The sequence below is a fragment of the Garra rufa genome, chromosome 12 (genome assembly GCF_049309525.1).
Source record: "Garra rufa chromosome 12, GarRuf1.0, whole genome shotgun sequence".
Classification (NCBI taxonomy): domain Eukaryota; kingdom Metazoa; phylum Chordata; class Actinopteri; order Cypriniformes; family Cyprinidae; genus Garra; species Garra rufa.
This window is the reverse complement of record NC_133372.1, coordinates 41,507,902-41,534,745: the sequence shown is the minus strand read 5'-3', so window position 1 is coordinate 41,534,745 and position 26,844 is coordinate 41,507,902. Positions and strand designations below refer to the sequence as shown.

The following is a 26,844-nucleotide window of genomic DNA, read 5'->3' as shown; positions in this document are numbered from 1 at the left end:
ACCTCATACATCTCGTTCCAGGTGGGGTTTAGGTTCTCCTTGATCACATTACTCTTAAAGACCGTATCTCCAACATGGATCTTGACATACGGGTCACTCTTGCCCTTCACCATCCCACCCATCATGTTGTCCTTTGCTACCAGATCTTCAGCTTCCAGCAGGTGAAGGCGGAACACGCCCTAAAAAACATCAAATCACCCCAGTGTGTTGGTATGATTGATTTATAAGCCATATCAACAGTCCGCTATCCATTTTAAAGTTCCTCACCTCAGCACCAAAGCCAGGGTCAGGGCTGGTGTGCAAAGGTAGAAGGTCATCTGAACTGGAAACTTCTGGGACCTCTGTGACCTCTGGGAATTCCACCTCTTCTGGGACTGACACAGAGGAAGTCCTGCTGACAGGAGATGGCGGGACCTCCTCAAAACTAGACCTAAACCCCCCCAAACAAACACAGACACACACAAACATGTCAAAGTCAAAGATAGTTTATTGTCTTTTCTCTCTTATGTGGCCAAAGAAGTTACAAAACATGCAACAATGTGAACAGGAAACATTGTTCCTCTTAAACATCAACCAATAAATATCCATAAATACACTTAACAGTCGACTATAATCAATAAATAAACACACTTACTTAAATACATCTGTTTATAATAGCATTATTATTAATTATAAAAGGAAATATCAGTTGTCCGTTCTGCAAATCTATTTATCTTAAAGGAGTAGTTCACTTCCAGAACAAAAATTTACAGATAATGTACTCACCCTCTTGCCATCCAAGATGTTCACGTCTTTCTTTCTTCAGTCGAAATTAAGAATTAAGAAATTATGTTTTTTGAGGAAAACATTTCAAGCTTCTCTTCATATAATGGATATATATGTGACCCTGGACCACAAAACCAGTCTTAAGTCGCTGGGGTATATTTGTAGCAATAGCCAAAAATACATAGTATGGGTCATAATTATTGATTTTTCTTTTATGTCAAAAATCATTAGGAAATTAAGTAAAGATCATGTTACATTAAGATTTTTTGTAAAATTCCTACTGTAAACCTATCAAAATTTTTGATTAGTAATATGCATTGTTAAGAACTTAATTTGGACAACTTTAAAGGTGATTTTATCAGTATTTTGATTTTTTTGTACCCTCAGATTCCAGATTTTCAAATAGATGTATCTCGGCCAAATATTGTCCTATCCTAACAAACTATACATCAATAGAAAGCTTATTTATTGAGCTTTCATATGATGTATATATATCTCAGTTTTGTAAAATTTAACCTTATGACTGGTTTTGTGGTCCAGGGTCACATATGGTGTTTGAACTTCCAAAATACAGTTTAAACGCAGCTTTAAAGGGCTCTAAACAATTCCAGTCAAGGAAGAAGGGTCTTATCTAGTGAAACGATCAGTTATTTTCAAAACAAATATACTTTTTTTTACAATTTATATACTTTTTAACCTCAAATGCTCGTCTTGTCTTGTCTCTGCGATGCGCAGTCTATGTGATCTGGGTCAATACAGTTAGGGTATGTCGAAAAACTCCCATCTCGTTTTTGTCTTCAACATCAAAATCGCCCTACATCGCTATTACCTCTTTTTTGTAAAGGGCATTTGATCTTCTTTGTATGTTCCTTTTTAAAACATTGGGTCGGTACTTCTGCAGCAATGTAGGCCGATTTTGAAGTTGGGGAAGAAAACAAGATGGGAGTTTTTTGACATACCCTAACTGTCTTGACCCGGATCACAAAGATTACACATGTACATCGCAGAGACAAGACAAGACGAGCATTTTAGATCAAAAAGTATATAAAATATCAACAGTATCAGCTGAGAAATCCTTCTTTCTCAGCTAGGATTGTTTAGAGCCCTTTGAAGCTGTGTTTAAACTACATTTTGTAAGTTCAAACTTGGTTCAAACACCATACATATCCACTATATGGAGAGAAATCCTGAAATGTTTTCCTCAAAAACCATCATTTCTTTACGAGTGAAGAAAGAAAGACATGGACATCTTGGATGACAAGGGGGTGAGTACATTATCTGTAAACCTTTGTTCTGAAAGTGAACTAATCCTTTAAGTAGGCACTTCAGTTTAAGGCACTGTTTATTAAATATTATTAATCTAGAAATGATTGAAGGCTCTATGACTTGAAATTCTTCTCCTCTCACTTCTGAACTAATTCCTCCTGCTGTCTTCTTCTTCTAATGCTGGACGATTCAGGACGTTTCGGCTCCTCGTAGTCTTCAGAGCTCTCCGTCTCTTGAGGGCAAAGAATCTACAACATGAGAAAACATCACGATCACATCAAGTACAAAAATGATTCAAAGGGGCAGGTCAAGCAAATATCATATACTACTGATCAAACTGTATATGTATCTTTTTGAAAACTAATTTTTAAATGATATTTTGCAGAATGTACAGACTGCTCTTTTCAATCTACAGAGAGCTTTGTTTTGAAACCAGGCTTACAAAATAAATAAAAAATGTAAGACCAGGTAAAGAAAATGTAATGAATATGTATTCATAATTTCTAAAATCAAGATTCATTTACATGAGAAGCAACAAGACATGAGTAAGCAAGTCTTGTTTTCTATGAAACTGCTTAAAACAAGAACAAATATCGTCCAATGTGCTCAGAAAAAAAAATAATTCTCACTGACAGATATATGTTCTTGTTTTAGGCATAAACTCACTTATTTTAGTTTAATTTCTAAAAAAACAAGGCTTCATTTCTTCATTTTGCATCTCAATCTGGATTTATATTAGAATACAAAAATACAGAGTCAGACATACATTTTTTTGTAGTGCATGCAAGATTTAATGCCTTGACTTTTGGAATTTAAGAGTTTTTGCTCATTAAACTGTGGAAAGGCAAATAAAAAACTTATTAGGAAACCATGTAAAAGAAATTAATACAGCAACTCGTGCATTAAATTGATCAAGTTATATCAAAGATGTTTATAAAGTTATAAAAGTTTTCCATTTCAAATAAATACTGTTCTTTTGAACTTTCTATTTATAATAGAAAGTAAAAAATATAAAAAATAAAAAATAATTACATTTTAAAATACTAAAATAAAATAAAATAAAATAAAAAGCATCATGTTTTCCCCCCAAAAGTATTAAGCCCCAGTGCAGAGTAAAAAGTAGGAGTAAAGGCTGCTGATAATTCAGCTTTGCATCACAGAAATAAATAAAATTTTAAAATATATAAAATAGAAAATAATTATTTTTAATTGCAATAATATTTCATAATGTCTTTTTATAGTTGCACGGTATTGCAAATGATTAGTTGCGATTAATCGATTCAAAATAAATGTTCATGTTTGCATTGTATGTGTGTGTACTATGTATATTTATTATATATATATAAATAAACACACACACACACACACACACACACACACACACACACACACACACACACACACACACACACACACATACATATATATATATATATAAATATTTAATATATACATGTATGTGTGTATTATATATACATAATACACACAGTACACACAAATATAGTATGCAAACATAAACTTTTATTTTGAATCAATTAATTGTGACTAATCATTTTGCAGCTCTAGTATTTTTTATCAGATAAATGCAGCTTGGTGAACAAAAGATACTTTTTAAAAGCTTTTAAAAACACAGAGTATGTATACATGCGTGTTTTACCTTCATCTGAGCTCTGATCAGAATCTGACTCTGAGGTGACGCTCCATCCAAATTGAGCCACTGGTCCAACATCAGATCTGGCTCAGAGAGAAGCTCTCTGACGGGAATTACCACAGATCCCAGAGAGAAATCCCAGTTGTGGGACAACTGGAGAGAAAAAGTGAGGTTATATAGGTTGTAAAGTATGTTACAAGCCAAACACTACAGTTGTATAACATAAAAATATGGTGTTTGCATTCTCTTACCTTCACAACAAGGTCTTCGTTCAACGGATCTTGAACCAGGAAATGAAATGCCTCATCCCATTGGGGAAAACTGCTGCGGTCAGAGACCTAAAGCACACAGTGACATAGAAAAGTCAACTGTAGCCACACATCGATAGTGAACGAACTCAACAGTATCGGTGTAAAAACAACACGGTTTCTCACCGTGGTTTTACGAGAAGTTCCTCTCAAAATCAGCTCAGCTCCAACTTTAGGCTCCTTTCCGCTCTTCTTCAGCTAAACACACAGAGAAAATAATACTTAAGGCGAGACACTGCAGGTAAACAGGGTAAAAAAAATTAACTAATAGTTTTCACCTTACTTACCAAGTTAATTGATTACATTGATAATTGCAAACATTTTTGTATTTTCTAATTTTTCTAAATTGTTAGGTTCAACTATGCAAATGAGGCATTATTTAATAAAATATGTGCTCATTTGCATACATTTCTAGTACAAAAATGTAAACACTGGATGAAGACAATTTCAAATTTTATTTTTTTGACATATTAGAGTCAAATGTTTTTATAGAGGGGATTTTGGGTATCTCATTTTGTTACTCCATAATTCAGAGGAAAAAAAAATAGAAAACAAAGTATTTTTTACCATTTTGGAGGATAAAAAATGTTGTATAAAATCAAGCAAATTATATATGAATAAATCCCTCTGTAAAAACCTTCAGAATATAGACAGGGATAAAAATGTCAAGTTTGGTGTGTGTAAGTGCTATTGAAGTGGTGATTTATGGCTCAGTCTAGGAAAAAAAAACTCATTTTGAGAAAATGGCTTTTAAAAATATGCATTGTAATTGAAATCTATTGACACATAGATAAAGTGCTACAAAAGAAACACTTAACAGTGTCTTTTGGGTGTTTTCTTTCCACTTGTCTGAAAAAACACTTAAAAGCCCCAAATCTCAAACTTTACACGTGCATGAAAAAACAGTGTTTTTGCCTGCAGTGTCTTCCCTTAAGAGAAGAACTTAAACAGCAAATGTGGGTATATGTCAACTTTGTTTTAGATTTTTCTCTTAAAATTCCTCAGGATAAATAGAAATGGAAGAAAAAAAAAGTTGTTGAAATACACTACAGTTCAAAAGTTTGGGTTTGTAAGATTATTTAAGATTTTAGAAAGAGTCCTATGCTCACCAAGTCTGAATTTATTTAATCAAAAATACAATAAAAACAAAAATATTGTGAAATATTAATATTAAATAACTGCTTTGTCATAGCAAAGCTAAATTTGAAAACTGAGAAAAAGAGTCTCTTATGCTCACCAAGCCTACATTTATTTGAAGAAAAATACAGTAAAAACATTAATATAATATATTATTAATATTTTTAACATTTTAAATAGCGGTTTTCTATTTGAATGTATTTTAAAATGTAATTTATTCCTGTGAAGCAAAGCTGAATTTTCAGCATCATTACTCCAGTCTTCAATGTCACATGATCGTTCAGAAATCATTCTAATATGCTGATTTTGCTTAATTAATTATGCTGCTTAAGAAACATTTCTCATTATCAACGTTGAAAGCTTTGACACATTTTTTTTTTAGAATTCTTTTTGGTTGATAGAAAGTTTAAAGGAGCAGCATTTAACTGAAATAGGAATCATTTGCAACATTATAAATGGCTTTGCTGTAATTTTTAATCAATTTAATGCATCTTTGCTGAATAAATATGAATATATTTTCAAAAATAGCAGTTATGAGATAATTTGAGAATTGATTGGCTTCATATTGAGATATTTGTCTTCTGATTGCATTACAGTTTTTATTTCTCAGAAAAAAAAAAATCTGAGACAGGATCCCAGTCTCTATTTGCTCTCAAACAACTGAGATGTTAAAAAGATGCATACTCACAGGAAGTTCATGTGCACGCTCCACATACACAAACAGGAGAGCAGCAGTTGGCACTGCTTTATTGAGGTATGAGCTCTTAGACTGGTACTGCAACACCTGATGAATGAATCACCCAGTTATATACACCCAGTGTATTTTCAACACAGAGAGACTGAATGAAAACGAAAACTGTTTTTATTACCTGTTCTAGTTTCTCTGGTTGTGTTTCAGTGGGCAGCCATTCCAGAGTAAGATGAACACGGCCACGCTTGACATCGCTCAGAGTAAACCACTGACACACAAACACAAAAGCATATTTATTAGTATATTTTATAGTATATATATATATATATATATATATATATATATATGTATATATATTTTATATTAGTATGTTTATTTTAAGTTTTTTTTAAACTTACTACAACTAAAGTACATATGCTCACCTCGTTAATATACTGAGAGCTGATTATGTCACTCAGATTCATCTTCAGCCTAAAAGAAAAACAGTACATGCTTAATACATACCTAAATAATGATAAAACAAAACAATTCATATGGATTATATTGATAGCAGCCATCATACCTGCCCATAAAGTCATCTTTCATGTCCATGTCCCTGTCAAAAACTTCCAACGTCAACTCCTGACCAGGAAGCTGCGTCAAAACCACCTTAAAAATAATAATAGGAAATTAACAAGTCATGCTGTCAAACCATTATTTTGTAAACATTTTGCAGCTTATATGTGACCCTGGACCACAAAACCATCTTAACTATTCTTAAGTAGCACAGGTATATTTTTTGCAATAGCCAAAAACACATTGTAAGGGGTCAAAATTATAAATTTTTCTTTTATGCTAAAAAAACAATAGGGTATTAAGTAAAGATCGTTCCCGTTATCATAAATACATTAAAATTAATTTTTGATTAGTAATATGCATGGCTAAAAACTTCATTCGGACAACTTTAAAGGTGATTTACTAAATATTTAGATTTTTTTGCATTCTCAGATTGCAGATTTTCAAATCACATCAAAAGTTGTATCTCAGCCGAATATTGTCCTGTCCTAACAAACCATACAATTCAATGGAAAGTGTATTTATTAAGTCAATTAAAAAGAACTTGATGCTTATGACTGGTTTTGTGGTCCATGGTCACAAATAAGGAAAAAGTCACACGGATAAATGTTTGAACACTTGCATTGCATGTAATTTGCAGTATATACTGTATACGGACTAAAATAATTCTATTACAAATTAGCATGTAAACAAACTATTTTATATAGTTATTGACATAAAATAGTTATTTATTTTTTACACTTTTATTTTTTTATATATATTTAGTTAAATTATAATTATTTTGGCATTATTTTCATTTAATAAAGAAAAGTGTCCCACAAATAAATGTTTTGAACACTTGCATTGTACATAATTTGCAGTATTTACTGTATACAAACTATTTAAAAAAAATACATTTTAAACTTTGTTAAACAGTTACATATATTCACTGTTATTTTTATAGTTTATTATAAATTATTTAAGTATTAGTTTTCATTGCTTGTATAATGCATGTAAAGCATTTTGAATTGCATTGTGAACGGTATGCAATATGTAAAAATACACATTTTAAACATTGTTGCATGACCATATTATGTTTTTAAAAGAAATATATATAAATATATTACGTATATTTAATTCAATATGTTGTATCCAGTTATCATATTGCAAATAAATATGGTTATTTAATATTTATAATCAAGCTTTTTTGAAATTTCTTTAGCAGTCTAATAAAAAAAAAGGAAAGGTCAAATCAACCGCATTGCATTGTGGGAAACATAGTGTCTAGGTTTGATTTCTAAAAGTATTTCCCAGCATTCCCACCTCATACATCTCGTTCCAGACTGGGTTGAGGTTCTCCTTGATCACTTGACTTTTAAAGGTTTCACCTCCGATTTGGATCTTGACATACGGGTCACTTTTTCCCTTCACCATCCCACCCATCATGTTGTCCTTCGCTACCAGATTTTGACCCTCCACAAGATGGATACGCAGCATCCCCTACAAGAACAAAGAGCAGATGATTTTAGAGGATTTTAAGGTTGGTTTTGATCGATCAGACCATCAAAAGATGTTGACTTGAGAACATATCATACTTGTAAATCTAATGCAATGCATTATTAATAGCATATAAATGTTGATAGTGCTGACTAATGGATCAGATTTGCACACCTCAGTGGCGAAGCTGGAATGGGGCGTCGTCTTCTGAGGACGTGTGGCAGAACTCTTCGAAAAAGGGTCACTGGAGAGGAGAGACGAAGCTGCAGCAACTTCATCGAACCAGAGCACCTACAGGAAATGACATCAACACAGAATGAGACTCTTTTTTTCCAAAAATCCTGAAAAATTCCTAAAAAAGTATTATGACTTCCACAAAAATCTATTTCACATTAATGATAATCAGAAATGTTTCTAGAGTGACTTTAGATTAGAAATGTAATCACACATATATATATATATATATATATATATATATATATATATATATATATATATATATATATATATATATATATATATATTTACACCTTAAATTATAACTTATCATTATTTAATTAGACATCTTACACTACCAGTCAAAAGTTTTTGAACAGTAAGATTTTTAAAATGTTTTTAAAGAAGTCTCTTCTGCTCACCAAGCTTGCATTTATTTGATCCAAGTAAAACATTTTCAGTAAAATTCTGAAATATTTCTACTATTTTAAATAACCATTTTCTATTTGAATATATTTTGAAATGTAATTTATCCCTGTGATTTCAAAGCTGAATTTGTAGCATCACTACTCCAGTCACATGATCCTTCAGAAATCATTCTAATATTCTGATTTGCTGCTCAAAAAAACATGTATTATTATTAATATGTTGAAAATGGCTGAGTAGAATTTTTTTCAGGTTTCTTTGATGAACAGAAAGTTCAGAAAAACAGCATTTATCTGAAATTGAAATCATTATAAATGTCTGTATCATCAATTTTGATCAGTTTAAAGCATCCCTGCTAAATAAAAGTATTAATTTCTATCATTTCTTTCCCCAAATAAATAATAATAATAATTATACTGACTCAGCATATTAGAATGATTTCTGAAGGATCATGTGACACTGAAGACTGGAGTAATGATGCTGAAAATGCAGCTTTTTATCACAGGAATAAATTGTATTGTAAAATATATTCTAAAACAAAACAGTTATTTTAAATAGCAAAAATATATCAAATTATTACTGTTTTTGCAGTACTTTTACAGTCATCTGTATGCAAACTATTGTGCACTCAAGCTTGTGTATGGTGTGACGGCTGAATTTACCCTGAGCACAGTATTGATGTGGATGCGGCTTTCGGGACCAGAATTCTCTAGATTAAACCACTCATCCAAAGTCAGATCTTGACAAGAGAGAAGACGGGAAACAGGAACGGACAGTTTTCCCAAAACCTGAACACGGTCATTATCCTTCACCTGAAAGAGATTTAGAAACAAATACCTGCAGTATTCATATCTAACCCTTGTTTACACCTGTACTTCAAGCTGTCAGTGTGTAAACAGATCAGACCAGAAGTATGTTTAATTCCAAGCAGATGAAGTTAGCATACCTGTATGTTAATGTCCTGTTTGCTTGGATCTCTGATGAAGAAAGTGAAAGCATCCTCCCACTGGGGGTTCACTGTATTCCAGCAAATCTGGAAAAAGGCAAATAAGTGAGCAAGAACAACAGGTCACATAAGAAGCTTTCATTGGTTCATGGAAAGTGTGTATCTTACCCGGCTGTCACGGGTAATATCTTCCATTGAGACTTGAACAATCGGATTGGGGTCCTTATTGCCTTTCTTCAACTGAAAACAGAAGAAGCAGGTACAAATACACTTAAAAACAAATTAATGCATTGCAGTTCTTTTATCATTTTGTCATTAATATGATTATATTTCCTGTTTTAACTATTTAACTAATTCATATTCAACTTTAGACAAATACAGTTAGTAAGTGATTCTATGCAGCATGTTTGGTGTTGGTAATATTTTTAATGTTTTTAAAAGAGCTCTCCTATGCTCAACAAAGCTGCATTTATTTAAGCAAAAATACAGTACAAACAGAAATATTGTAGAATATTATTACAGTTTTAAATAACTCTTTTCTATTTGTATATATTTTAAAATATATTTTTTTTCTGTGATGCAAAGCTGAATTTTTAGCACCATTACACCAGTCGTCAGTGTCACATGATCCTTCATTCTAATATGCTGATTTGCTGCTTAAGAACTTATTATCATGAATGTTAAAAACAGTTGTGCTGAATCGTAAATTTTGAGGAAACAGGATTCTTTGCTGAAAAGAACAGAATTTATTTTAAAATTGGATTCTTTTCTTACACTGTATTGGCTTTACTGTCACTTTTAAACAATTTAATGCATTTTTTCTGCGTGAAAGTGCTAATTTCTTTTTTTAATCTAATTTTTTTAAAACATTATATCCATTTTATGGTTATATACTCAAAATACTGTACACCTTCATCTGATCATCATGAGAAAACACTCATGTTTTAATACAATATGTTTATTTTGATATACCACTGTATTTATACTACATGAATGCATATATGTTACCCAGGACCACAAAACCAGTCATAAGGGTCAAATATTTGGCCAAGATACAACTATTTGAAAATCTGAAATCTGAGAGTGCAAAAAAATCTAAATATTGAGAAAATCGCCTTTAAAGTTGTCCAAATTTACAAAATGTCTTCATGGAACATAATCTTTACTTAATAGCCTAATGATTTTTGGCATAAATGAAAAAAATAATAATTTTGACCCATTCAATGTATTTTTGGCTATTGCTACAAATATTTCTGTGCTACTTAGGGTATGTGTTTTTTTTTTTTTTTTTTAGAAAACAACCAATTGTTTCGCTAGATAAGACCATTTTTCCTCGGCTGGGATTGTCTAGACTCTAGAGCCTTTTGAAGCTGCATTTAAACTGCATTTTGGAAGTTCAAATTGGGGCCCCATAGAAGTCCCCTTTATGGAAATGTTTACCTCAAAAAACAATCTCTTTACAACTGAAGAAAGAAAGACATAAAACATCTTGGATGACAAGGGGGTGAGTAAATTATCTGTAATGTTGTGTTCTGGAAGTGAACTTTTCCTTCAATAAACATAGTAAACAATGTCTCAATGAATGTCTTAAAATGCATAAGTGTTTCTGTGAGGTTTTTTTAAGAGTTAGGGAATAGAAAACATCATTAGCTCAGTAGAACAAACAACACAAGTCAAAGGAAAGCCCCACCATGATCGTAAAAACAAACGTGTGTGCGTGAATGCCTCTGGTTACCCACAACCTGCCATTTCCTTTTTGTGCTTGGCAGGAGACTTGTAGACGCCCACTCTGTAACTCTAAAAGAGTGAAAACAGGACTGCAGCCATGTCTACAGAAATGATTAGGTGTAACTCTAGATTACACATCTTCTCTTATTCGGCTCATAGCCTCGATAGAGCACTTTGGGAAAGCACTTGCACCGTTTCCCGCATCCAGAATATTTTACCAGAAGTACAAGAGCAAAAGAGTTTACTTAGGGGAACACACTGATACTTAAAACTCTTAAAATAAGTACACACTTGTGCTGAGTGAACATCCCAGAGCACTCCAGCTTACAGTACTGTGGTCTGAAGAATTTAACGTGAATGTTCTGGCTTCATTGTGGGTTAGGTTGTGCTGTTTCATGCTGTCTGTGATCACAGATGATAATTAGACTCGTTCCTCGGTTCTCAAGCACATTTGTGTTTAAAGTAATGCACTTACTGTACAGTGAAAGTCAATGGGGATATACTCTGTGAGAAAACTAGAAAGCTGCACCTGAAATCAGGTACTGTCAGTATATGTACTGCATTTGACAAAGAACTTAATTCTTGGCCATCAGTAAAGTGCATTTTTATCATATATGACCCTGGACCACAAAACTATCACTTTTCTTTTTCTTCTCCAACTTCAAAATCGCCTAACATCACTGTTTTACCTTTTTTTTCTAAAAGGCGTCTGACCTTCTTTGCATGTTCACCTTGTAAACACTGGGTCGGTACTTCTGCAGCGATGTAAGGCGATTTTAATGGAGGAGAAAAAGAGATTGGGAGTTTTTCGATATACCCTAACTGTGAAGAGCTAGACAAGATGATCATTTAAGGTTAAAAGGTATATAAATTGTCAATTTTTTTTAGAAAATGTCCAATCGTTTTGCTAGAAAAAACCCTTCTTCCTCAGCTGAGAGCCATTTAAAGCTGCATTTTGGAAGTTCAAACTCGGGGGCACCATAAAAGTCCACAATATGGAGAGAAATCCTGAAATGTTTTCCTCATAAAACATTTCTTATTGACTGAGGAAAAAAGACATGAACATCTTGGATGACAAGGGGGTGAGTAAATCATCTGTAATTTTTTTTTTCTGGAAGTGAACTTCTCCTTTAAGTAACCTTTCTTAAAGGAAGCCCACAAAGTTGGGTAAATTCAGATTTCACTTCCTTTTCAGGTACAAAGGCAGGGAAATCAGACCCCCAAACACTACCATTCAAAGTATAAATTAATACTAGGACATATAAAACTGAATAAAATGTATAATCATATAAAACATTTACTTTTTGAATAAATACCATTCTTTTTCACGGTTTTATGTATTCGAATGATTTCTGAAGGATCATGTGACAAGGAAGACTGGAGTAATGATACTGAAAATTCAGCTTTGAATCAGAGGAATAAACAACACATTAAAATATATTGAAATATAAAATTGTTATTTGAAATTCTTAAATATTTCACAATATTACTGTTTTACTGTATTTTTGATCAAATAAATGCAGCCTTACACTTCTTTTGCTGTCATATAAAGCTAATTATAAGAGCATTCTTTTATTTTATTAAAAACTAAAAACCTAAATTGATTTTATTTATGAATAATTTTCCAATCAGTGATATCCCAACACTCTTAGAAATAAAGGTGCTTCATGATGCCATAGAAGGACCTTTTTTGTTTAAATGGTTCCAGAAAGTCCAAAAAGTTCTTTGTGGTGAAAAAAAGGTTCTTCAGATTTTAAAAAGATAAGAAAGAGATGGTTCCTTAAAGAACCTTTGACTGAATGGTTCTTTGTGGAACCAAAAATGGTTCTTCTATGGCATCGCTGTGAAGAACCTTTTAAAGCGCCTTTATTTTTAAGAGTGCAGATCAATAGCAGGTTTTAACCAGATTAAGCTCACCTGTGGGGACAATTTTGTGCCCAAATATAGTGTGTGTCTGTGGTATAGGAGTGTTAGAACAAAGAGTGCAGCAGGAAGAGGATGTGAGAGTATTACTCACAGGAAGTGCCTCAGCCTTGTCCAGATACACTGCCAGTATGGCTGCTGAGGGTGGCTTTGCTGTTTTACTCACCACACTTTCATTTCTCTTTACAACCTGAGAGAGAGAGAGAATCAAAAGATTGAGGCCAAAGGAGGGAGGAGCAAACCAACTGCAAGAATTTCTGTTTGTAGTCGTTCTGTTTGCCAAGTGTGCAAAGCAAGCTTTCGATCTCTAAACACATTTGAAGCTTCTTTGGAGTGGTTATCGGGTGGAGTAGACGAACACACTGTTTACATGTGTGTTGAACAGAGCACACCCATTTCTAACAAAACCCCATAAGTTCTGTGTATGTAAGGTTTTACAAGACCTCTTCCAATCTTTCTGTGTCGGCTTCTAGCGTCAGCCACTCAAGTTTGAGATGAACCCGTCCTGTAGAGGTATCCTTCAGAGTGAACCACTAGGAAGGGGACATTAAAACATAAAACAAATAATGGCCCATGAGAGAGTCTACAATGTACTTATGACTGACATTATGAAAAAAAGATGCAAATGTTAATAAATAAGCTTTCCATTATTAGAAAATAAGACCCTTCAGGTTAAAACAAGATGGGATCGTCTTTTCAAGGGTTTTATTTTGCAATAATGAGCAGCTTATCACACTTTTTTCAGTTACTTACCAAACAAATTAAAAAAATGCACTTGAAATACAAATTTAAATTATTTTATTTTTGTAAAAAAGTGAACAAAGAGTGGTACAAGTGTGCTTGGCAAGGACTAATTGTGATTAATTGCATCAAAAATGTATCTACGTTTATATAGAGTGTACTTTCATTTATTATGTATGTATAAAGACACACATATGTGTGTATATACATAGTACAAACACATATCATGTCTTTTATTTTGGATGCAATTAATTGCGATTAATCTTTGCCCAGCCCTAATATTCATAATTAGCATTATATTAATTCCAGATTTATTCTTAGTAATTTAAGAACCTCATTTCAATTAGCAATGGCGAACATTATTTAAAGTTATTCAGCTAATATTTCAAAATAATTTTTATATTTCAGCTTTTTATCAGTGACTGAAAACAAATCATTGTAGTTTTAATTACTTATAACAGTGCAAGAAATGTGAAAATTAGTAAATGAACGTTCCTCATCATTAAAATATTTGACTGGTGAATGCCATGATGGACCTATCAGAATCAAGCATTCATCCATATGATAATTACATTTATAAATAATAATAACTGCAATATACATCACATGGGTGTTGATTTAAGTGGTTTGTAACAAACTGGTTCATCAATACAGAATTCATGTCATGTGGTGAGATTTAAGCGCATTGTCAACGAAACCAAGTTAACCACACACAGGAGAAAACAAGTGAGGTAGAATATAAAAATAAAGTTTCTCACCTCATCCACTATTTTAGACTTCTTCACAATTCCCAAGTCTAATTTAATCCTGAACACAGGAGAAATCAAGAGAATTAAAACAAATGAGAACAGCAAACAAAGTTTATGGTAATGGTAATTTATAGTTTATGGTAGGACACTATAACTGACGTTCAGAAGACGAAAATGTGGAACAGTTATATAAAAGAGGTCATATCAATGGAAAAAAGTATGTTTTTCTAGAAGTTTTGGAATAAAAGTGTTTTATTGACTATGCAAACTTACTCAACAAAATAAATAGCTTTTAACTGCAACAAACCTTGTCTAACATTATAAGTGAACTACAGGGGAAACAAAAATGTTAAAGGTGCCATAGAATAGACAACTGTATTTACCTTGGCATAGTTGAATAATAACAGTTGTGTACATGGACATGACATACTGTGAGTCTTAAACACCATTGTTTAGTCCTTCTTATATAAATCTGGTGTTTGCAAAAGGCCACTGAAAAAGAGGCCAATTATTACGTAAGAGTCGCGATCATTAATAGTCACGCCCCCAACATTTGCATCGCCCAATCATCAGAAGTTCTGCAGCTAGGCTATTGTGAAAAAAACAAAGCAAGGATAGCGAAATATGGCAGATCACGGAAATAAATGTTATGTTCCAGGTTGTGCAGGAGATGTTAAGTGCAGGGATGGGTTGGTGTCAGAAAGGCACGGAAAACAAATAAGGTGTTCTAATAGAATAAGGCGAGCCACTAAAGGGACATGATTAGCTTGTTGCCAGCGTAAGTAAGGAGAGATGACTGCGCGGTCACAAGCACCTAAACTTGTCAAATGTGCTAAGTACTGCCGCTGTAATATACCATTACACAGAGCATTGCAGATCTCAAAAGTTAAAGTAAAAAGTTATGATGCATTCAAAACGGTAGTTTAAATAGCGGCTCGAGCTCCATAATTAAATATATATTTTCCTCCATGCAGGGCTCTAGACTAACTTTTTGCACTGGTTGCACTGGTGCGCCTAACTTTTTTTCTTAGGTGCACCAGCACAAAAGTTAGGTGCACCCAAATTTTCAACCGCATCACATTTTACACCGTAGTTTTACAAGTTCACTTTTTTTTTACTTTTTTATTTTATTTATTTTTTAATCCCTGTCCATATAGGCAATATTGACTTGTAAATGATTAACTAACAATCTGGTAAATATAAAGTTATTTATTTGAAGCATATTTTTTTCCCAGTACTTTACCCTACTTTGTGTAATAACGAAAACATTTCAGTGAAAAAATAAGTCCAAAACTCTCTATTTTAACATTTTGAACAATAGGGCTCTACAATTTTTTTTTTTTTAATTCTTGTTTTAATTTTTCTCATAATCAAATGAAAGCATAAACATTTATTTATTTTTAATCAAATGAAAAATAAACCTTTTTAATTTTTGGCAAACATATATATGATTTATAAATAGGAATATATAAACACCTACATTATACTGTACAAAAGTAGGCTAATACAGGACTAATATTGTTCTGTTTCATGTTAAACCGTACTTTTATTTTGACAGATTGCCGTGAAGTTTGTGTGTACAGTATGATACGATGCTTTCTCAAATGAAACGGTAAAAGTGACACAGTAGGTTTGGAGATTGAGTTTATCTGTTCATGTAAGATGCAAATGCCAAAAATTAGCGGGAGCGTCACGCGTGCTTCAGTAGCCTATACACGTGTAGTTAAAAAAAAATACACGTCTCCACCATTAATACATAGAGGCAAACGGAACATGCAGGATTCATTTTAAACGGTCTTTTTGCCTTTCAGTTTTCATAGACACTAGTGACTAGTCCATATCGCGATTTGAATTAAGTCACAGACCAACTTTTGATTTATCAATCCAGAAATCAACGTATTACGTGTCATTCCGCGCCATAGTAAATTCGGTTTTTATGAATGGAGTCCGTGATCCAGTCCGTGTTTTTGCGGAGGAGGCATTGTAAACGCTTGACAATGTAGAGACATCCTGACTGCATCACATGCATTTTCAAACGTACACACACGTACAGGAATATCTGGACCACGGCCAATCAGAGGGGGCGCGGGATCTGTCCTTATTCTCTGATTGGTTTAGACCACGATATGGGTCTAATGTGTGTCTGTTGTTGAGCAACAGGGAGACTTTGTGACGGAGTTTCGTTTTTTTTCCCCTCGAACGGCTGGTCGCACCGGTGCAACCTTTGATTTTTTTTTAGTCGCACCATTGAGAAATTAGGTCGCACGTGCGACCAAATTGGTCGCACTCTAGAGCCCTGCCATGTGTTTCCTTACTGCTGTGAGAGCTAAATGAGCCACTCTGTGAAACAGCCAATCAGAGCAGAGCTCCTCATTATTATTCATGAACCTTCCAAATAAGGTAATAGACCATTTCATTCTAGGGACAAATCCTAGAGTTGTAAATGGACCTGTAAAACCGTTTCTGGAGAATTTTTGCCCTTACCTAAGCCATATACCTTCTAGGGCTGGGCAATTTGGCTTGGAATCAAAATCTCGATTAATTGAACATTTTAACCCGATTACGATTAATGAACGATTATTTTATTTATTAATAAAATTATATTTAATTATATTTATATAATAATTATTTTTTTGCCCTCATAGTTCACTGACAAGTTTTGTACAGTAAATATGTTCACATATTACAAGCGAGAGATTTTTGGATGAAGGGTGCATTACTTGATCTCCTCTAAATAAAATTACCCTTGTATATCCTGTAAAAATACTTTTTACTGTATAAATACTGTTTAAGCTCTCCATCGACATGTCGGCGGAATAACGTAACGGAGCGCTTGTGTTTTTTAAAGGGAAAGTAATTGAAATAATCTTCCTGGAAAAATTTTAACGATTATAGGTTCTGAATGTCGATTTCGATTATTTTTCGATTAATCGCCCAGCCCTAATACCTTCTATGTAGATATCGGAGAACAATTTAAAATATTGCATCAGTGCATTCTATGGCACCTTTAAAAACATTAGATATGACCCCTTTAAAGAATAAATGAGAGATGGATGGACAGAGAAGATAAACAGTGATATGGTACCTGCCCAGGAAATCATCATGATCAGGATCTTTATCAAACACTTCCACCTCTAGCTCCTGACCAGGCACCTCATGAACGATGACCTGACAGACACACACGCATGCATGAAACACTAAACACACACCTACAGTAACAGCACGGGTAAACAAAGACAAAACGACAAAATGTGGTTCTACACTTGAACTGAAAGACACAGATACATATGAGTTTAAGATGTTCATCACATTTATAGCATATATATGACATCAATGGGTTATAAAACTCCAAAACAGATTCTTTTTGATTGTTTTTACAATGTGGTGTCATTGTAACACCCACCTCATACATCTCATCCCATTTGGGGTTGAGTGTGTTGTCCAAATGGCGGGATTTGAAGGTTTGCGGGCCGACTCTGAGCATGGCGTATGGGTCAGACATGCCTGACATCATACCCTTCACATAGTTATCCTTTGAAGCCAGAGCATCAGCCTCCACCAGGTGAATACGCACAACTCCCTTCATGAAAGAAACATTTTATTATTTTTAGCCAAACCCCTTTGACCTAAAATACTTGAAGTCCCCCTGACATTTTAAAGGATTAGTTCACTTCCAGAACAAAAATTCACAGAAAACTTACTCACCCCCTTGTCTTCTGAGATGTTCATGTCTTTCTTTCTTCAGTCGTAAAGAAATATTTTTTTTTTAGGAAAACCTTTCAGGAATTTTCTCTCTAGTGTGGACTTCTATGGTGCCCACGAGTTTGAACTTCCAAAATGCAAAAACGAAAATAGCAAAACGATCTGTTATTTTCTAAAAAAAAGTACAATTTAAATATAATTCAAAGTAAATATACTTTTTAACCTCAAATACTCGTCTTGTCTAGCTCTGCGGTGCATGTGTACTCTGTGTACTCCTGTTCAAGACAGTTAGGGTATGTCAAAAAACTCTCCTCTCATTTTCTCTTCCAAATGCAAAATCATCCTACAATGCTGCAGAAGTACAGATCCAGTGTTTACAAAGTGAAATGCAAAGAAGGTCAAATGCCCTTCACAAAAAAAGGTAAAACAACAATTTTGAAGTTGAGTTGAGGGTTTTTCAACATACCCTAACCAGAGTGCACAGAGTTCACACAGAGCTAGACAAGACGAGCATTTGTGGTTAAAAAGTGTATAAATTGTAAGGTTTTTTTTTTTTAGAAAATAACTGATTGTTTTGCTAGATAAGACCCTTCTTCCTTGGCTAGGATCATTTAGAGTCATTTGAAGCTGCATTTAAACTGCATTTTGGAAGTTCAAACTTGCGGGCACCATAGAAGTCCACTATATGGAGAAAATTCCTGAAATGTTTTCCTCAAAAAACATAATTTCTTTACAGCTGAAGAAAGAGAGACCTTGGAAGACAAGTACGTGAGTAAATCTGTAATTTTTTGTTCTGGAAGTGAACTAATCTTTTTAATTAATGTTTGAATAATTAAACAACACATTTGTATGTTCATGGTTCTTTGATGCGGGTCAATGTGGGTCAAAATATTACATTTTGCATTTTAAAGATTTACTTAATTATACACTTTCAACAGTCAGGGAAACCCTGCAACAGCTACTTTTATACATGCAAACCTTTAGTAAATCAGAGGAAATGTGTATATGGGCATTTGTAAAGGTCTCTGTGTGTGTGTGTTTGTGTGTTACCCTGGGTAAAGGGCATCGCAGCTGCGCCACATGCAGGTCTGGAACTAGAGGAACAGTGAGACGATTGGGCAGAACCAGGAATGAAGCAATCGCATCCATGATCATAGTATCTGACATCACACTGAGAGAAAGAAAGTTAAGAAAGATAGAAAGTGTTAAAGAGATTTAGAGAGAAACTCACCACATCAAAAAGGCTCAGCACAGCTCAAGACGGTGAGTGCACTGAACCGAACAGAATGTTATTGTGTCTCCAATGACTGAAACTCACTTGAGTCCTGGAATGTCCAGCAGGTTGGTCAAACCAGTCCAGTTAATGGTCAGTTTCTAACACAAAAAAGGGCAAAGGAGAAGATTATGACTTTCGAGTACTAATGAAATAATAAACACTTCAAAGGTTCCAGAAATTATTCAAGAAAGAAGAACCAAGATTAACCTTGGGTAACACTTTATTTTAAGGTGTTCTTGTTTCACATGTTATATGTGCTTACTATTATAATAACAATGAATTATGCATAATTACATGCAAGTAACCCTAAGCTTATTGATTTACTTTATATTATTTTATTACAATTTACTTTATATTACAGTTCTGGTTAGCATGTACATACTATGTACCTATTATAGTAATTACAACAACTGGGTAATAACTAACTAAAAGTCAAAAGTTTACATACACTTTGCAGAATCTGCAAAATGCTAATTATTTTATCAAAATAAGAAGGATCATACAAAATGCATGTTTTTTTAATTTAGTACTGACCTGAAAAAGATATTTCACATAAAAAAATGTTTACATATAGTCCACAAGAGAAAATAATAGTTGAATTTATAAAAAAAATAACCCTGTTTTTAAAGTTTAGTTGACACAAGCCTTAAATAGTCTTAATACTGTGTTATTACCTGAATTATCCACAGCTGTGTTTTTTGTTCAGTGGGCCTTTATTTAATAAATTTTTTTGTTTAGTGATAGTTGTTCATGAGTCTCTTGTTTGTTTTGAACAGTTAAACTGCCTGCTGTTCTTCAGAAAAATCCTTCAGGTCCCACAAATTCTTTTTTTTTTTTTTTTTTTTTTTTAGCTTTTTTGTTTATTTGAACCCTTTCCAACAATGATTTTATGATTTTGAGATCCATCTTTTCACACTGAGAACAACTGAGGGACTCATATGGGACTTTTACAGAATGTTCAAACGCTCACTAATGCTTCAGATGGAAAGACGATGCATTAAGAGATGGGGGTTTAAACCTTTTAAATTTGAATATCAGGGTAAATTTATTTATAAACTTGTTTTGTCTTCTGGGAAACATGTACGTATCTTCAGTAGCTTCTGAAGGGCAGTACTAAATGAAAAAAAAAAGATATTTAGGCAAAAGTTAATGCATCGGTTTTCCTTCTGAAGCATCAGTGAGCATTTGAACCTTCAGTAATAGTTGCATATTTATTGTAATTTTACAGTTTACATACCCCAGTTTGGGAAACCCTGTACTATTATATTTGAAAAACCTATAATGCCATGCAACAACATTTTAATATCCAAAGAACTATCTAGTTAACTCAAGAACCATATACAGCTATAGGAGCACTGAAGAACTTTTATTATAGAATATACAGAACTTACAGGTCTTTGAATGAAGAACATGGTCACAGCGCCCACGATTGGGACGTCACCAATCAGCGGCTCCAAAATCACACGCATCATTCCATGAAGCTAAGAGAACAAATGCAAATTTAAAAAAAAGATTTTCTTAATTTCTTCGCTTGGATTGTGCATTAAATTCACCATCACAAGGCAGAATCTCACCTGTATTCCCTTCACACCAGCCTTGCAGAAATACCTCTTCACCTCCACATTTATTTCAACATCCCCCACATAACTGAAAACAGATGGTGTAGAAAAACATTAGGTTGCTTTTACCTCTTCATAAAATAAATTAAACATCTTTAAAGACCTTAATGATTCTGCTTAATTTATTCCAACCAACTAAAAACTAAACTAAAATAGTGTATACATTCTTTTCTTCTCGGGATAAACTCAGTCAGGCTGAATTAATCAAAGTTGGCATCAGTTTGATGGTGTGTTTTGTGACACATTATTGAGGACACAAGGCTTTTAAATCACTCCCCGAGAGACGATAGACAGTTCATTTATTTTAGGACCTCGTGTTTGCAGAAAATCTCAAATGCAGAGTAAAAAGATGTATGCATTACCTGATGTAAACATCAAGCAGAATTTGACCTTTCTCATTTTCTGTGTGAGCCTTCACTCCAACCACCTTCATTGGCTGTAAAATAAAAGAAAGCATTCAAATAAAATTTAAAACTGTGCAGGCAAAACTGTGATATCAAGCAAAATTGGTAAATCAATTGTTTCTTTGTTATAACATTCCATAATTCTGTAGATTTTATGTTAATATTTTAACTTTTCATAACTTAACTACAGGGATTTCCTAAAAATTCCTGTCAGCCAAACCTCTTAGACCTAAAATATATTTTTATAATATAACAACATATTTGCATATTTAAAGTTCTTTCGTTAATAATAATGTTTTATTTTAAGGGCAGACACTGCAGGCAAAAACACTGTTTTTTCATGCATCTCTCAAGTTTGAGATTTTTGACTTTTTGGTTTTTCATAAAGTGTTTTTTCAGGCTAGTGGAAAAAAAGCATTCAAAAGACACCATTAAGTGTCTATTTGTGTCAATAGATTTCAATTGCAATACATTTTTAAAGGGCCATTTTCTCTAAATCTCCACTTCAGTAGCACTTACACACATCAAACTTTACATTTTTATTCTTGTCTCTATCCTGAAGGTTTTTATAGAGGGATTTGTTCATATATAATTTGCTTGATTTTATACAACTTTTATTTCCAAAAACACTGTAAAAAATATCTTGTTTTATGTCTGTTCTACATATTTTCTGCATTATGGAGTAAGAAAATGAGAGACACAAAATGCCCTCTGTTCAAACATTTGACTCTAATTTGTCAAAAAATAAACAAGAATTTTGAAACTGACTTCATCCAGTGTTTAGATTTTTGTACTAGAAATGTATGCAAATAGTGCATATTTTATTAAATAATGCCTCATTTGTGTATTAAAACCTAAACTTGTAATACAAAAAATGTTTGCAATTATCAATGCAATCAATCAACAGAGTAAGTAAGGTGATAACTATCAGTATTAATTTTTTACCCTATGCGCCTGCAGTGACTCGCCTTAAATGTTTTAAAATAAGTGCTTTATTTAAAATGTTAACCTTTATTTCAAAAGGTTTAATGGATTTCGCTATTTCAAAACATCACAATTCTGTTAACTATGGTAATAAACATCATATTTTCCAACAAAATATACAATTTCATAGTCTTATAATTAAAATCACATCAAAATTTCACTCTTGTCTTAATAGGACGTTTGCAATGAGGCAACAGATGTTGATACTGTTCTCAAGAGCATTTATTCAAAAAGAATGCTTGTTCTGACATGTTTAGTGGCAATGGAGCCGCTTTTATTATCTCTGCAGTGGATTGAGATGTGAAGGAGTGTTGCATTGAAATATTTTTGTGTAGCAGTAAGTGAGTGAGCATGCATGACCTTGCCACCGAAGTCGACCTTCGTGAAGCTGAGCGTCTGCAGATGAGAGCTGGAGCCGCGGATAGATGCAGCAATAGTTTCTGTCAGCAGCTTCTCCAAATATTGACCTATGTACGGCCAGGCCTGATGGATAACCTTGAGAAACAGACAGGAAGAGAAACTGTGTGTCAACTTTAACATGCTTATCATTCTAGAAACATGCTAGCAACTTGCTAATCATGCTAACTAACAGACTACTAATGATAACATCATGCTAATGACATTCTAATCATGCTATTGACATGCTAACGACATGTTAATCAGGCTAGAAACATGTTAACAACATGCTAATCATGCTAGAAACAAGCTAACAACATGTTAATCAGGCTAGAAACATGTTAACAACATGTTAATCAGGCTAGAAAGATGTTAACATGTTGATCATGCTAGTAATGCTAACATCATGCTAGCAACATTCTAATCATGCTAGCTACACGCTAGTAACATGTTAATTGTGTTAGAAACATGTTAACAACATGCTAATTAGGCTAGAAATATGTTAGCAATATGCTAATCATGCTATCAACATGTTCATCATGCTAGAAACATGCTAACAACATGTTAATCAGGCTAGAAACATGCTGACATGTTGATCATGCTAGTAATGCTAACATCATGCTAGCGACATTCTAATCATGCTAGTTACACGCTAGTAACATGCTAATCATGTTAGAAACGTGCCAGAAACATGTTAACAACATGCTAATAATGTTAAAACATGCTAGTGCCCTACTTATCATGCTAAGAACATGCTACCAACATGTTAGCAACACTATTGATATGCTAATCATGCTAGTAACATGTTAAATAAGTTAGAAACATGCTAGCAACATGCTATCTATCCACCCATCCATCTAACAGACTTCAAAACATTCATGCTTTAAAGCTTTAAAAACTTTTTCACACTTTCTAATCAGGCTTTTTCAAGCCAACTTAAAGTTTGTCTTAACTTAACACTTTTAGTCTAGTTTTAGCATTGATATCTATGAAAAAATTACAAATCAGTTTTAAATTGTACTCAATTAAACCTAAATGAGGTAATCCAAGGTTTCTGAAGGAAAACAAAATTCTCTATAACGTTCTTGTAGGTTTAAAATAATATTATTTCGATACTTCAGTTAATTTAAACCAGAGCGGAGTCAATAAAACTCTACTAACTACTTGTACTGGAATGTTTTTGCCTGAAATGTTTTAGTTGAACATTCATCCAACAATTTTTAAATGTTACTACCTGTTTTAGAATGTTTAGAGAACATCATAACCAACATTCTCATTATGTTTGAAAATTAAAAAATGGAATGTTCTGTAACTCATGTTGGTTCTATGCTCTGCTTGCAGCTGTTTACGTGATTGCCATTTGTGTTTACTTAGTTACTATAGCGACCTGTTGTTGTTTACGGAGGTTTAAGAGCTGATAACAGAAGCTAAAGCGCCAGTTGCCAGGGTATTTTTCCGGATTGTTTCGTTGCATGAGCAAACCACAGATTTTAGAAATAGCATTGTGACTCATGCACAAACCACATGACCACGGGTACGACGAGGGTAGAGTCTCGGCTGGGAGGAATGCCAGCGTAAAATGTCTGCCTCGTGAATCACTGATAAAGACCGTCGAACCTAAATATTTGTGCTCTCATGCACTGATACGCTGCAGCACTGTTATAATGAGACTGCTACTGAAATGGGCTGAGCTTTATTGCAAAGAAGGACAAATAACAAAGGACAAAGTAATACATACAGTCAAGCCCGAAGATATTCATACCCCTGGCAAATTCTGACTTAAAGTTACTTTTATTCAACCAGCAAGTTTTTTTATTATTAGAAATGACACAGATGTCTCCCAAAAGATAATATACAAGAGGCATCATTGTGGAAAAAAATATTTCTCAGCTCAACAAAAAGTGGCATGTCCAAATTTATTCTTACCCTTTGCAAACTGTCACAGTCTAAGGGAAAATAAGTTCTATACCATTCCAAATAGTCCAAGCTGTTCTAAAGCATCCTAATTACCCTGGTTCATTGGGAACAGCTGTTTTAATCAACTCAACAGGTGAAAAACAGAAGCTCTTTGCTGTTGGTTTGTGGACAGTCATGGCTAAGACAAAGGAGCTCACTGAGGACCTGCGGCTGCGCATTGTGGCTGCTCACAAGTCAGGAAAAAATACCAGTGGAGACATGCAAAAAGCTGGTCAGCAATTATAGGAAGCATTTGATTGCTGTAATAGCAATAAAGGCTTTTCTATTGATTATTGAGAAGGGTATGAATAATTTTGGACATGCCATTTTTTGTTTAAATGTAAATAAAAGATGAGTAATCATTTTTTTTTTCCACAATGATGCCTCTTGTGCATCGTCTTATTATCTTCTGGGAGACGTCTGTGTCAGTTCTAATAAAAAAAAACTTGCTGGTTGAATAAAAGTAACTTTAAGTCAGAATTTGCCAGGGGTATGAATAATTTCGGGCTTCACTGTATGTCCAAACCTTATGGTTTATGCTTCAAATAATGGCCCATAATTTAAAAAAAAATGTGTGGGAGCTCAGTTCATATGTTTCTGTAGTACTTGAGTGTCTACTATTTATGACATTACATTAAACGAATGGGAAATTGAGACCAAAATTAGAGTATTATGAAGGCTGAAAGCCCAGAAAAGCTAAAAATGTATATTCTCACCTTATTAACTGGCATTTTTTTTGTCTGAAAGCTTTTATGCATATTGTCTTATGTTGTTGGAGATGCAAAAAGACATTAAAAATTTAATTTCCTGGAAAAGCATGAATACAACTTGTCCACTAATTCAAAGGCAGCAACATATGTTGATTGAATTAGAGTTTGGTTAAGAAGGAATGTGTAATAATAGCATATGCCGCTTTTGTTCACCAGACGTGTGTGTGTGCTCACAGGCAGCTGTTGTGACATAAGGGAGGGTAAAACGGATGGCTTGGGTGGGGTTTAAAGGCACGGAGCAGGAACACATGGGATTACATGCTTGATTTTACATGTGGCATCTCAGTAAACAAACAAAAACCGAAAATTACCTTGTTTAGCCATTCCACCTTCTCTACATCTGGGAAGTTTACCTGAAAAGAGAAAGAAAGAATAATAACAAACTTCTAAATGCAATGACAGTCAATGCATATGAGCTTTAAAGTGCGTGTACAACAATCTTCCACAGAGGATGTGGTTATAAAGAAGAAAAAAAAAAACAGCAGATAATACAACCACCTCAGTCTATTATGAACGTTCTTCCTTCAGGTTCATCATCTTTTTCTTAAGCAACAATAATAGATATTATTTAGAGTGTAGAAATAGATTTCACTTGGATAAAATGTGACCCTGGACCACAAAACCAAAAATACATTGTATGCGTCAAAATGATCAATTTTTCTTTCATGCCAAAAATCATTAGGATACTAATATAATACAATTTTGTTAATTTCCTACCGTAAATGTATCAAAATTGTATTTTTGATTAGTAATATACATTGCTAAAAACTTCATTTGTACAGCTTTAAAAGGCAATTTTCTCAATATTTTGATTTTTTTTTTGCACCCTCAGATTCTAGTTTTTTAAATAGTTGTATCTCGGCCAAATATTGTGCTATCCTAATGAACCGTACATCAATTGTAAGCCTATTTATTCAATTTATCAATTTCAAAAATGTACCCTTATGACTGGTTTAGTGGTCCAGGGTCACAAATATCCTCATTAAAATTAAATAAGTAAGTAAATGCTCTTTTCAAATGCATTTTAATTTATCTACATGCATCTATTTTGTATATACTTCATACTTTCACATGCATGCATAGCCTGTTTCACCACATGACATCCATGAGACATGACCAAATATAGAATAAACTCTTTTGTGGAACCATCTACTGTGCA

At 33.5% G+C, this 26,844-nt stretch overlaps 1 protein-coding gene across 1 annotated transcript in view; it reads right to left on the bottom strand.

Annotated features, from left to right (window-relative positions):
- esyt1b (extended synaptotagmin-like protein 1b) overlaps positions 1-26,844 on the bottom strand; it is a 44,967-nt gene that overhangs the window by 16,928 nt on the left and 1,195 nt on the right. The window contains exons 2-28 of the mRNA XM_073852591.1: positions 25,997-26,038; positions 22,924-23,058; positions 21,538-21,611; positions 21,131-21,203; positions 20,948-21,037; positions 19,599-19,654; positions 19,331-19,451; positions 17,982-18,158; positions 17,664-17,746; positions 14,588-14,636; positions 13,532-13,621; positions 13,183-13,278; positions 9,606-9,677; positions 9,438-9,524; positions 9,154-9,303; positions 8,024-8,140; positions 7,676-7,852; positions 6,381-6,466; positions 6,241-6,289; positions 5,997-6,086; positions 5,816-5,911; positions 4,117-4,188; positions 3,934-4,020; positions 3,689-3,835; positions 2,173-2,279; positions 268-430; positions 3-179 (exon numbers count right to left, since the gene is read on the bottom strand). Coding sequence (XP_073708692.1) covers positions 3-179; positions 268-430; positions 2,173-2,279; positions 3,689-3,835; positions 3,934-4,020; positions 4,117-4,188; positions 5,816-5,911; positions 5,997-6,086; positions 6,241-6,289; positions 6,381-6,466; positions 7,676-7,852; positions 8,024-8,140; positions 9,154-9,303; positions 9,438-9,524; positions 9,606-9,677; positions 13,183-13,278; positions 13,532-13,621; positions 14,588-14,636; positions 17,664-17,746; positions 17,982-18,158; positions 19,331-19,451; positions 19,599-19,654; positions 20,948-21,037; positions 21,131-21,203; positions 21,538-21,611; positions 22,924-23,058; positions 25,997-26,038 — 2,763 coding nt within the window. The remainder of the gene's footprint in view (positions 1-2; positions 180-267; positions 431-2,172; positions 2,280-3,688; positions 3,836-3,933; positions 4,021-4,116; positions 4,189-5,815; positions 5,912-5,996; positions 6,087-6,240; positions 6,290-6,380; positions 6,467-7,675; positions 7,853-8,023; positions 8,141-9,153; positions 9,304-9,437; positions 9,525-9,605; positions 9,678-13,182; positions 13,279-13,531; positions 13,622-14,587; positions 14,637-17,663; positions 17,747-17,981; positions 18,159-19,330; positions 19,452-19,598; positions 19,655-20,947; positions 21,038-21,130; positions 21,204-21,537; positions 21,612-22,923; positions 23,059-25,996; positions 26,039-26,844) is intronic.